At 50.7% G+C, this 12,629-nt stretch overlaps 1 protein-coding gene across 1 annotated transcript in view; it reads left to right on the top strand.

Annotated features, from left to right (window-relative positions):
- The first annotated feature begins 4,331 nt into the window (after positions 1–4,331).
- Positions 4,332–12,629, top strand: part of TCF7L1 (transcription factor 7 like 1) — a 202,661-nt gene continuing 194,363 nt past the window's right edge. Inside the window, exons 1-3 of the mRNA XM_019969482.2 lie at positions 4,332–4,592; positions 4,675–4,738; positions 4,979–5,106. Coding sequence (XP_019825041.2) covers positions 4,347–4,592; positions 4,675–4,738; positions 4,979–5,106 — 438 coding nt within the window. The 5' untranslated portion in view covers positions 4,332–4,346. The remainder of the gene's footprint in view (positions 4,593–4,674; positions 4,739–4,978; positions 5,107–12,629) is intronic.

The raw sequence follows: 12,629 nt of genomic DNA, 5'->3' as shown, positions 1-12,629 counted from the left end.
GAGGGAGGTTCAAGAGGGAGGGGATAGATGTATACCTATGGCTGATTCCTGTTGATGTTTGGCAGAAACCAGCACAATATTGTAAAGCAATTATCTTCCAATTAAAAATAAATACATTTTAAAAATAAAAAAATACTTAATAAAAGATCTTCCTTCTTTACCTATAACCCCAAAGTCCCTCCTGGTTTTCTTATATTTATTTATTCAGTTTTAATTATTTTTGGCTATGCTGGATCTTCGTTTTTGCTCATGAGCCTTCTCTAGTCGGGGTGGGGGCTACCCTCTAGTTGCCTAGTCCCTCTAGTAGTGGGGCTAGTCTAGCTTTGGTGCACAGGCCTCTCATTGCGGTAGCTTTTCCTGTCATAGAGCACGGGCTCTAGAGTGCAGGCTCAGTAGTTCTGGCATACGGGCTTAGTTGCCCCTCGGCATGTGGGATCTTCCAGGACCAGGGATTCAACCCGTGTCCCCTCACTGGCAGGCAGATTCCTTACCAGTGGACCACCAGGGAAGTCCCTGTTTGTCTATCTTACATACAGTAGTGTGTACCTCTTAATCCCAAACTCCAAATTTATCCCTCCCCTCTTCCTCTTTGGGAACCACAGGTTTGTTTTTTGTGAGATGACCCTCATTCTTATCTTCCTCTTCCACATACAGTTCAATTGTCAATCCCAGGAAGACCTACCAGCCTCCACATCATGTTAAATAAAAAATAAAAATCAGGTTAAGAGGATTTTATTTAACATTTCCCTACTTGGGGACCTTGAGGTTGTTTCTAGCTATTCACTGTAATAATGACAGTTCTATGGGTTTCCTCATGTACCTGGTTATTTCCTAAGTATAAAATCCTAGAAAACACAGAGTTGAGTCAAAGGGTTTACACTTTTAAAGACTTTTTTCACAGGTATTGCCACACTTCTCTTCAGAAATATTACACAAGGGCATGCCCAGCAGCTGTATGTTTCTCAGCAGTGGGGCCAAAGCTGGGTGTTGTTCTTTTTTTCTACCTTTGCCAACTTATAGATGATAAATGGTCTCTCTCTGCTGTTTCAATTTGCATTTCTTCGAGGTTGATGGGTGTGGTAGATTGATAATGGCTCACTCCCAAAGATATGTCTATGTACTAATCTCTGTAACCTGTGAATGTGACCTTATAAGGAAATGGGGTCTTTGCAGGTGTGATTAAGTTAAGGGTTTGTTTTTTTTTTTTTTCAGTTAAGGATATTGATGGGGAGATTAATCAAGATGATCTGAGTGGGCCCTAAATGACATCACAGTGTCCTTTCTTGTAAGAAGGAAGCAGAGAATGAGATTTGACAATGACAAATGAGAAGGCAATGTGACCACAGAGGCAGAAACTGGACTGATGAGATGGTAAGAGCGCCAGCAGCTACCAGAAGCTGGAAGAGGCAAGGAGTACCTTGTTCCTGGAGCTTCAGAGGGAATGTGATCTTGCCAACACCTTGATTTAGTGCAACTCATTTTGGACATCCGACCTGGAGAACAGTGAGAAAATATATTTCTGGTGTTTTAAGCCACCAAGTTTGCAATGACTTGTTATAGCAACCATGAGAAACTGATGCAATGGGTTTTTCATATATTTCTGGAACACATGAAAAACCTTCTGACTTTTAAAAACTTGTACAAATGAAATATCATGCAGTAATATGAACCGTATAATTCTAATTTCTATGAGAGTAAACATATACAGTATGTTTGTGTATGTGTTTGAATGCGTACATAACTGCTTAAGAAACTATCTGGGAGAATATACACCAAACTAGTAACAATGATTAACTGCAGGGAGGTGTACGAAGGAGGGAAAGAGTAATTTTGACTTAAAAAAATTTTTTTTAATGTTATTTATTTAGTTTTGGCTGCGCTGGGTATTCATTGCTGCTCAGGCTTTTCTCTAGTTGCAGCGAATGTGGGCTACTCTTCATTGAGGTGTTTGGGCTTCTTATTTGAGTGGCTTCTCTTTCGAAGCACAGGCTCTAGGTGGGTGAGCTTCAGTAGTTGTGGCTCAAGGGTTTTCTCTAGTTGCAATGAGCAGAGGGTACTCTCTAGCTGAGTTGTGTGGGCTTCTCATTGAGGTGGTTTCTCTTGTTGCAGAGCACAGGCTTTAGGCCCACTGGCTTTAGCAGTTATGGCTCTTGGGTTCTAGAGCTCCAGCTCAGTAGTTGTGGCCCACCGGCTTAGTTGCTCCTTGGCATGTGAGACCTTTCCCAAACAGGGATCAAACCCATATCTCCTCATTGGCAGTGGGACTCTTAAATACTGGATCACCAGGGAAGTCTGAAGTCTTACATTTTACTCAAGACACTGCTCATAGATGTAGCCCTATTGTTTGAAGAAGCTTTATCAGACTATATTTATATATTAATTGTGTGAAAATACAGGTAAGTCATATCTGCTTGCTGTATATAATATGTAGAAAGCAGAAAACAAAACTGTCCCTCTCCTCTCACTTATCCCCTTTCCCAGAAATATTTATTGATAATATTGGTGTGCATCTTCTCACACTTTTTTCTATGAATAAACAAATCCCAGTATGTCATTTTTCAAGAATAAAAATGAAGAGAGGGTACCATATACATTTTTACTTAAAGGTGCTTCTTCACAATCATTCCTGCATCCTTACCTGCTTCATTCTCCTGAGCTGGTTGTTGCACGGACTTTCACTGTAATAAAGACCGAGAACTCTTTATAAACCTCCCTCATGGTTTCAACTTCCCAGGTGGCACAGTGGTAAAGAATCTACCTACTAATGCAGGAGATACAGGAGAGGCGGGTTGGATCCCTGGGTCAGGAAGATCCCCTGGGGTAGGAAATGGCAACCCACTCCAGGATTCTTGTCTGGGAAATCCCACGGACAGAGGAACCTACTGTCCTTGGGGTAGCAAAGAGTGGGACAGGATTGAGCGATTAAACACACATACACACAAACACACACACACAGCTGCTTGGAACTTTCTTGTATCTGTGACTTTGACCATATGCGTACACGTCGCTGGAGAAAACGCCTCTCAGTCGTCTTTAAAATTGTTTTAAGTATTCCCATTTTGCCTTTTATAACAGATGCTCTCACCAATAGTTCCCTACTGCGGAAGACACAAGATTCACTTTTTCAAACTTTGCCGAACTGGGTAGAGAGACGATACTTGAATGTTATCACAGGAGGCATCTGGCATTTCTTTAGTATGAGGCCGGCTGGGCATTTTTCATACGATCACTGGCTCCCAAGGCAGCTTCGTGAACGCTTCAGATATCAAGGGGTCATTTTCCTTCGCAACGTATCAAATCCGAAGTCTTTCTGAACCCAGCCCCGCGAGTTACTCGATTAAGCACCCGGTCCGGAACTATGGGACGAAGGTGATTTGGGGATTTCTGCCTGGGTGACTCTGGACACCTGAACAAAGTTGAAAACCTGAACTGGGGCGTGGAGGGCGGGGGCGCGTTGGAACCCCACAGGAAAGACAGGAGCGGGAGGCCGCCGGGCATATTCTGGGGTGCCGTACGTTTCTCTAATCCTCTGCCCTAGGCAGGCGAGGGCGATCAAGCCGGGAGGGATCCAGCGCTTAGAGGACTCCAGGCACCGAAGGTCCCGGCGCGTCTGCGGGTCCGAAGCTTTCCCGCAGGGGGCAGTGCCGCCCGCTAGCGCGCGGATCCGGTGGGAGGGGGTGTGGAGCTGCTGCGGAGTTCTGGGGGTTCTCGCGAAGAAAGTTCGGGGATGCCTAGGGGTGGGGGCGGAACCCGAGCGGTCCGTCCAGAGCCGGGCGGGGGGCAGGCCCGCGGGGGTGCGGGATGGGACTCGGGGAAGGGGTTCGGGTGAATCTGGGGGCCAGGCCGTGCGCGCACTGCGGGGAGGCACAGCCCGGGAAGGTGTGAGCGAGCGGCGTGCGAGTGTGAGGGCGAGTGTGTGCGCGCCGGGGCTCTCCGCGTTCCGCCAGGCGCCCGGGTGTCAGCTTGCAGCCGGGGCTCCTCCCTCCGGCCCCCCTGCCCCGCGCGCCGGTCCCTCCTTCCTTCCCCGCTCGCCCCTCCCCGGCGGGCCAGGCGCTGGGACGCCCCGGCGGAGCAGGCGGCAGCGGCAGCAGCGAGTTAGGGAGCCCCGGGCTCCGCGCTGCCCTAGGGGCCCGAGCCGAGCCGCCCCCGCTCCCGTCCGGTCGCGCCGGCCCCGCTTCCCTCCGGGCCACGCCCTGTCAAAACTTTGTTGCTGCGGCCGCCGGGGCGGCGAGCGGAGCAGGCCGGCGAACGGCAGGGAGGGAGGGAGGGAGGGGCGGGCGCCGGGCCGGGCCGGGCGCGGGCGGCGAGGGGCTCGGAGAGCGGCGGCCCCGGCCCGCGGCCCCACCATGCCCCAGCTCGGCGGCGGCGGCGGCGGCGGCGGCTCGGGAGGCGGCAGCGGCGGCTCGGGCGCCGGGGCAGCCGGCGGAGGGGACGACCTCGGGGCCAACGACGAGCTGATCCCCTTCCAGGACGAGGGAGGCGAGGAGCAGGAGCCGAGCAGCGACAGCGCGTCAGCGCAGCGGGACCTGGACGAAGTCAAGTCGTCCCTGGTCAACGAGTCGGAGAACCAGAGCAGCAGCTCGGACTCGGAGGTGAGCAAGCCCCCGCGGCCGACCCCGAGGACCCCGGCCCGGCGCCCGCTCACCCGCCCTCGCCTTTGTGTCTCCTTCGCAGGCGGAGAGGCGCCCGCAGCCCGCCCGGGACGCTTTCCAGAAGCCACGGGACTATTTCGCCGAAGGTACGTGCGGGTCCGGGCTGTCCCCCGCTCCCGGCCCCGCAGCGCTCGGCGCCTCGGCTCGGGTCGCCCTCGGTCCCCCTCGCCCCGGTGGCCGTGCCCCTGTTCTTCGCCCCCGTCGGCCTTAGCCGTCCTGGGGCGCGCGTGGGGGGCGCTCGGATTCCCGGTCCCCACCCCGGGACCCCTTACCGAGGCACTGTCCCGAGGGCCCCGGCCTCACCCCCGCCTTGGTTTTACCGGCAGTGAGAAGGCCCCAGGACGGCGCGTTCTTTAAGGGGCCCCCCTACCCTGGCTACCCGTTCCTGATGATCCCGGACCTGAGCAGCCCGTACCTCCCCAACGGACCCCTGTCTCCCGGAGGAGCGCGCACGGTGAGTGTTCGTCCCGCCGCGCCCGGGCGCGCGGGCGGTAGGGGCTCGAGAGATGCGCCCCCGGGCTCGGCGACGGGGTGGGGGATGGGGCCGTCCCGGGAGGATCCCGGGCAGAACTTGCTTACGGAGTTGAACCACTCCGGCAGTCGAGGGTTAGGCTGCGCTGGGAGTGCCTGGAACATTCCCTTACATTCTCCCCTTTGGCTGGGGAGCCGCTTCGGGGTCCACTTCTGGCGTTCTCCTTGGTGTCCAGAATTCTTTGCTCGCGCTAGAGAAAAACTTGGATTTGTGCCGGTTGGGCGGGAGTGTGTGTTGAGCGGGGCGTGGAGGGGGGAGGTGGTCTTGCTTTCTTCCTGGAAATCGGTCCGCTTTCTCTGGCAGTTGGGCAGTGGGGCCAGGGGAGGTGGGTTGGCGACGCTGCCCCGCGACTCCAGCTTCTCCGGGCGGCTAGAAGTCGGTTCCTAAGAAACCCAGTATTCGTGGCGGGTTATTCACACACACACATACACACACCCCCTCCCCACCCCCATCCCTCGCGCTGGGGCCTCAACTTTTCTGTAGAGCTTGGGATTTTAAACTCGCCGAGATGATTTCGAGGGCGAATCGAGGCATTCTTCAAGTTGAGGAACTTGGCTTTTTCCCCCTTTGTTGCCGGCTTTTCTCATTTAAAGCGAGCGCTGCGACACTTTAAACCTGTTAATGGGCGCGCTTTGTGTGCTGCGCGCTGGCATTTAAAGCGGTGATTAAGCAAATTGACCGGGCCCCAGACGACGTGCAAATGAGGGCGGATTCCTTCGCCCCCTCCCAGGCTCTAACTCCCGCCCCCCGCGTCGCGAGGGCTGCAGCCCCTTGAGCTGGCCGGGTTTTGTGTGTGTGCCCTGAGCTGCCACCCGACCCGAGGGCCTCCAGCCCAGGTGCTAGGTCCGCTGGCAGATCTTAGGTGAACGCCTACCTACTGCGTGCCAGGCTCTTGCGCGCTGCTTGGGCGCCTCGAACAGCACAGTGGTTCTCTTTGCTTCCTGCCCAGTTTCCCAGCGCCTGCCAGTTCGTGCTTGATTCGGGGTGGGAGGTGTTTGGCTCCTTAAGACTGGCCGGACAAACTCACTTTATGCTCAAGCTGTCCTTCAATGACGATCACAATTAAAGGGCTGCCTGGGAAACGCTGGTGCTGAATGGACCGTCCCTGCTGTCATGGTCCAGCGGTCCATGGAGAGCGGAGACGTGTGCGGAGGTTCAGAGGGGTCGCTTGGCAGGCCCCTGAGGCGTGAAAGTGGAGGCTGAGGATTCTGACCAACCGAAAGCGGAGTGGGGCCACACAGCTTCCCCTTTAAAGCAGGGAAGACCCTGCATCCTTGGCCCTGCCTTGGAGCATCCTGGGACCTCCCAAATACAAGTCCCGACTATGAGCTGAAACGGGGCATCTGGCTGTTGCTTTTTCTCATTCATATAAAAAGAAGGTGTGAGTAAAAGTTGAGCGAAACAAGCCTTTGTTTAGGTTTTCACATATTCTCGTCGGTGTCCGCAGATGTAATTCAGTTCTGAAGGTTTTAGTAGGGTTTCTGTAACTGTGTATGAGGTCACACTACCGCAGTCCCTTTTCTTGCTTTTACCTTTAGATGTCTGGGAAAAGGAGTTTGGCATTTCTGTGACTCAGCACCGATCCAGATCCATGTCCTGATGTAGATAGAGTCACCAGAAATGTTCCACATATCACTGGTTATTTGACTGGATCTGGCTCTTTCTTCCCCCTTTCTCACTGCATGATAAGTAGCTTCATTCGTGTCTGACTCTTTGCCATGGACTGTAGCCCGTCAGGCTCCTCTGTCCGTGGGATTCTCCAGGCAGGAATACTGGAGTGGGTTTCTGGTGACAGAATGGTGACAGCTCCCTGTCTTCCTATGCTGCTCGTCCCCTCCCCCCAAGAGCCCAAGTGGGACAGACTTTGTTTGTGTCAGTCCCCTCCTTCCTGCTACCATCTTTTACCACTCTTCTTTCTTTCCACCGTCTTAGGTCTTTTACTAAGAGCTCCCAAAGGCTGCTTCCTTTTGGTCCTGGGGCTTTCTGATTACCTGCATGGTCTGTATCCAGACCTGCATGGGACTTTTGGAGTCCTTGGCGGAAGCTGAACTTTCCCCTCTGCATGCTTTTTACTTTTCCTGCTCGTCCCTTCAGCTGTTCTTGCCTGAGCCCATGTTGCCATCCTGCTTTTTCAGCCTCCAGGAACACTCACCCTCTCCCTGTTACCCTTCATAAGAGACTTGGTATGTCTCATCTCACTCTTCTGTTTCTATCTTGCCTCCCCGGTGAATTGCCCTTTCAGAAGTAAGTTCAATGCCTCCATCAATTCTGTGCCCCTTATGTGTCTGTCATTGGGCTTTGACCTGCCTGGTTACAGAGTTCATTGAAGTTTCCTGCATTTATATCAGCTCAGTAGAACCTGCTAATTTGATTCTATCAGTGACTGTTAGTAAAGCACTTGATTGTCTGGACTCTTAAGATTGAGATGATGTTTTTCTGCTGAATGATTATATTAATGAAATTAATGTGATTCTAACTGCAGGCAAACTATAGGTGCAGACAAAGTGGCCCTCTGTGGGGATCCCCGCCTGGTAAAATGTTTTAGGTGGATATTGGGAGGAAAGAAGGGGGAGGCAGGTGGCTGAAGGGTAGGGGGAGTGGTGCCTGGAATGTATGACCTGTTCTCTGGTTTAGCAGCCTTGGTCTTTTTTGGTTTCACCTCCAAGTTTCACAACCCTGGCCTGGCTGCTCTAAGGTCTATAAGTGGTATAAAACCAGGCGACCTCAGTTCTCTTCTGCTTGGAAATACCAAACCAGAGGCAAAAATGAGATTTGGCTGGAGTGTTTTCTGGGTATTAATTGACCCTAGGAATAGCAAATAGCAGGGCTGCAGCACCCTCACCCACTGGCAAAATTCCTTCTGGGACAACTGGGGGCCAGCCAGTCCTCCAGTCTGGCTGTCTCCTCCCCACGCGCTGTTACCTTTGCCCTCCACTCCGGCTTGGCTGGGAAGTGGCCTCTTCCTGAGCCTCTTTAGAGAAGAGGTCCCCTTAACCTGGGGCGTGTGCCAAGCCTCTGAGCCATGATTCATTCTCCTCTGGAACCCCGGGGGACCCTGTGGCCTGTGAAAAGAGGACTAACTGCCGCAAACCACCTTTCACTCCTTCCAAGAGTCACCCAAAATTATACATTCATTCATGAAAAGACTTCACCAGTTTACTAAACCACCTCGGTGCTGTTGACTAGAATTTTGTTAGGAAAATGTAAGTCAACACAGAAGAAAGCAGATGTCAAAAATAGTCTGACAAGTCAGAACCAAAGAGAAAACGCGGAGGGTGGTTCAGTGAGTGAGCGGAGTGTGGTTCAGTGAGCAAGCTACAAAGTGATAGGAGTTATGAGTGTGACCGTAGTGTAAGTGCTAATGACATTTGGGAAAACAACGGTTGCAGGTAGAATCGCTGAGGAAATGGATAGTTTGGGGTCCTATTTATAAATTTTAGAACTACTGTTGTACAGCTCAAGCTCCAAGTTATTCATACATATTCATATAGGCCATCACAACTCAAATTTCTGTATGCAATCCCTCTGTCTTCTAAACGTGGGCCCATTTTTTAAGTCCTTTGCATCCCATGGGCAGTCTTGCTGATATCTGATACAGAGGAACCGAAGCAGAAATCTTTGTGTATGTATACTTAAGTTTTCTGGGGTTTTTTTGGAGTTGTATGTAAAAGCCCAGTCAAACTTTTTCTTTTGGAAGATCAGTGTAAAAGATCAGTATAAACATGCTGCTTTTGGGAAAGTTCTTTTAAGCCATTTCATCTAAATATAACTTCTGTTCCATTTTTTTCTAAATATAACTCAGGGTTTAATGAGGACTTTTCACATGGAATGAGCATTTACGAGGGCCCTGTCTGTGTTGCTGAAGTTTTGGCACTTAGATTGCTGGGGTGACAGTTGGTGACAGACTCTGTGGAGGGACTCAGACCTTGTCAGTCCCTTTTCTTTGACTGGGTGGATCCGACAGGCAATACCTGCTTGCTCTGTTATAATTTTGGAAAGTTTTAGGTTGGTTTCATTCTTCATTGATCTCACTTCTAGGGAATCTTGAGGAGAAAGTAGGTTAGTGTGTACACACACACACTACGACGCAAAGTGTCCCAGGCTTTACAGTGATGTGCAGAGTTACCCCAAAAACTGTGGCATAAAAAAGGAATTTAAATGATTATCCACTGGAAAATGCATTATGCAAAGATCCTACTTATATTCCAAGTTAGAGTCCATTTTTACTGGCTAAGCTGGGGAAATTCAGATTGGCATCCTTAAGATAAGGTTGTAACTCCTCGACTTCATCTGATATTTATTGAGGACTTATCATGGGCAATGACTAAGGGGCTGTGAGAGTTAGGATGAATTAGAACCAACTTTGCCCTGAAGGACTTAAAAAGTGAGTTAGGAAGAAGTAATGTTAGTACAGACCATTAGGAAGGTTCTTGTTAAGAGTCAAGATAGTTCAGAGGAAAATTTGAAGAATAAAAAGAGTAGAAAAATTGTTTTGGGCTGGCATGGTCAAGGAAAGCAGGTAAAGGAAATTGTTTTAAATTGGTCCCTGTCACTCACCATTCTTTAGTTCAAAGTAGTTCTTGTTGAGGGACTTCCCTGGTAATCCAGTGGTTAAGACTTCACCGTCCAGTGCAGAGGTCATGGGTTTGATCCCTGGTTAGGAAGCTAAGATCCCGTATGCCTCCTGGCCAAAATACCCCAAAAGATAAAAACAAGCAATATTGTAACAAAGTAATTCTTGTTGATAATAAAAAACTTAAAAGTAGTAAGGTGGTTAGAATGAAAAGTGGAAGTTCTGCACCCATGTCTTGAGGTAGAAGACAGCACAGGGAGAGCACAGGCATGGAGGAAGGGAAAGGTCAGGGCCATTTGGGCAATGCAAGTTCTTCCATTGGTCTGGAAAGATAAAGGGTCAGACCTTGAAAGCCAGCGAAGGAATCTGGTCTTCTTTAAGAGGCAGCAGAGAACCATTCAACGAAGAAGGAAATGGCAACCAACTCCAGTACTCTTGCCTGGAAAATCCCATGGACGGAGGAGCCTGGTAGGCTGCCGTCTATGGGGTCGCACAGAGTCGGACACGACTGAAGCGACGTAGCAGCAGCAGCAGCAGCAGAGAACCATCCAAAGTTCTGCTGGGAGGCAGTGTGACTTGTACTTGTGCTTAGAAGGATAATAGTGATCGTGGGGAGAGGACCTGGAAGGAGCTAGAATGCTTGGGACACTCAGGGGAGTCCAGGGGTGAGGTGAAAGGGGCTTAGAATATTTGAATGGGAAGGAAGGGTAGGATGTGGGAGACTGGCATGGTTGCCTGAATTTGTGCTTGGAGAGATGGTAGATGGAAGGATGGAAAGGAGGGAGGGAGGAAGGGAGAAAGGGAGGGAGGGAGAGGGTGGCTGATGTCACAGGTAATTGCTAATGTCTGAGCCTGGATGACCTGGGGGGTGACTTGGAGCAGGTGGGGCCCTGCTCTGCCATCTTTGCCTCCCCAGTGCTGGACGGATGCTTATCGTGAACTGTTTGAGCAATGAAGGCCCACACGAGTTTATCAGAGGCTCTCACTTGGAGGAACTGCTTAGTCTCATTGGCGGCGCCTTGAGTTTGAGGGGATAGTAAGGGAATAGTTGAAACTGAAGCAATAGGATGATGCAAGGAGCGGGAGAAGAAAGGAAGGGGAATATCAGAGCAGAGAAGTCACTGAGGGAGAATGGAAAGGAGCGCTTGCCAAGAAGGGAGGAGAACTTAGGTGCTGTGATGGCACAGAAGCTGGAGGGCAGAGAGAGTGGAGGGGTGTGTCCTCAGGGTCAGATGCCACAGAGAGAGGCGATGAGAGGACTGAGAAGTCAAAAGGAGCTTTAGGAAGTCACTAATGGGGAGGTAACTGGTGTCCACAGAGAGCAGTATTCAGGCGTGTGGTGATGAGAACGGTAGGTAGGGGACTTCCAGGGTCCAGTGGTTAAGAATCCGCCTGCCGACGCAAGGGACATGGGTTCGATCCCTAGTCCAGGAGAGATTCCACATACCAAGGAACAACTAAGCCCATTGTGCCGCAGCTACTGAAGCCTGTACACCTAGAGCCTGTGCTGCACAGCAAGAGAGGCAACTGCCATGAGAAGCCTGTGCACCGCAACTGGAGAGTAGCCCCGCTTGGTGAAACTAGAGAAAGCCCAAGTGCAGCAAGGAAGACCCAGCGCAGCCAAAAATAGAGAAGTTAAAAAAAAAAAAAAAAAAAGGTCGGTAGTCAGGGATAGATACTAGCTTCAGGCTTCTCAGTCAGGTGTCCAGGTGCTGTCACCAGGACTGGTCCTGCGATGTGGCCATCGCTCATTCCTCAGCCAGAACCCACACCAGACTCTATACACACACACACACACACACACACACACACACACACACACGAGCAGCCTTCTACCCTATACATTTCACTTCCGGTCTACCATAACCTGGATGGTGTTGGAAAACCAGACCTTGGACAGATGCGCTGTGGCAGATAGAGGGGAAGAGCTGCAGGCTGTGGAGAATCCTTGCAGGATGCTGGAGGGGGAACTTGTTTGTACAGGGCAGGGTGGAGGGTGAATGGAGAGAAGAGGAGGAAAAGATGAGACTGAGAACTTTGAGAAGAAGGCAGTCTTCTTCCCTCATAGATGGAGGCTGCTGTGCAGCCGCATCTACCAAACAGTAGGCGTTGTCCTCATGACTTGGCAGGCGAGCCCAAGAGTTGAAGAGGATGTAGAAAAATGCAGAGGTAGAGTTGCAGAAATTGAGGACGGAGTGCATTGGTTGGCTAGATGGCTTTGAGATTCTCAGAAAAACCAAGGGCAGGTTGGCTGGGGTTTTTGTTGGCAGTAGGCAAACCACAGGCCCTTTCTCTGTACCCAGTTATAAAGCCAAACTTGTTGGGAACCTTTTAGCTACATGTTAATAATGAAATGTTTGTGCATTGATTGAAAGATATGACACACACTTGGGTAATTTTTCCTTTTTTTATTGTCTGGAGCTGGCTGACTTTGATGGGGGATAGAGGTGGGGGACCAAAACCCAACTCATTTGCAGTCAGGGCCAGATGTTGGGACGTGATAAGTAATTGGGGATGGGAAAGGACTGACCGCATAAAAGCTTGTAGAAAATTGCCCCATGTTGGCTAATCTAATAATGTATTTTTAGAGGAGGTTTTTATATGTTCCATGTTTTATTGTCTTCTCCCAAACTGGATTGGATTAAGGGAGCAATGAAATAATTGCAGTTTCCAAAACCTTGGCATTTGGGAATGAGGGAACATGGGGAAGGTAAAGGGGGCTTGCCTTTTCCTCTGTACTCTGTGTGCTGCCCAGGGAACATCTCTGGGGTACTGGGCAACTTCTTTCTGACATGCTCTGAGTTTTCCCTCAATTTTTCAGGCACCTTTAAGGTTCTAAAGGCTTTAGGTTCAGAGTCCTAAACCTTTTCTT

The sequence above is a fragment of the Bos indicus genome, chromosome 11 (genome assembly GCF_029378745.1).
Source record: "Bos indicus isolate NIAB-ARS_2022 breed Sahiwal x Tharparkar chromosome 11, NIAB-ARS_B.indTharparkar_mat_pri_1.0, whole genome shotgun sequence".
Lineage (NCBI taxonomy): Eukaryota > Metazoa > Chordata > Mammalia > Artiodactyla > Bovidae > Bos > Bos indicus.
This window is presented reverse-complemented; position numbering and strand designations above follow the sequence as displayed.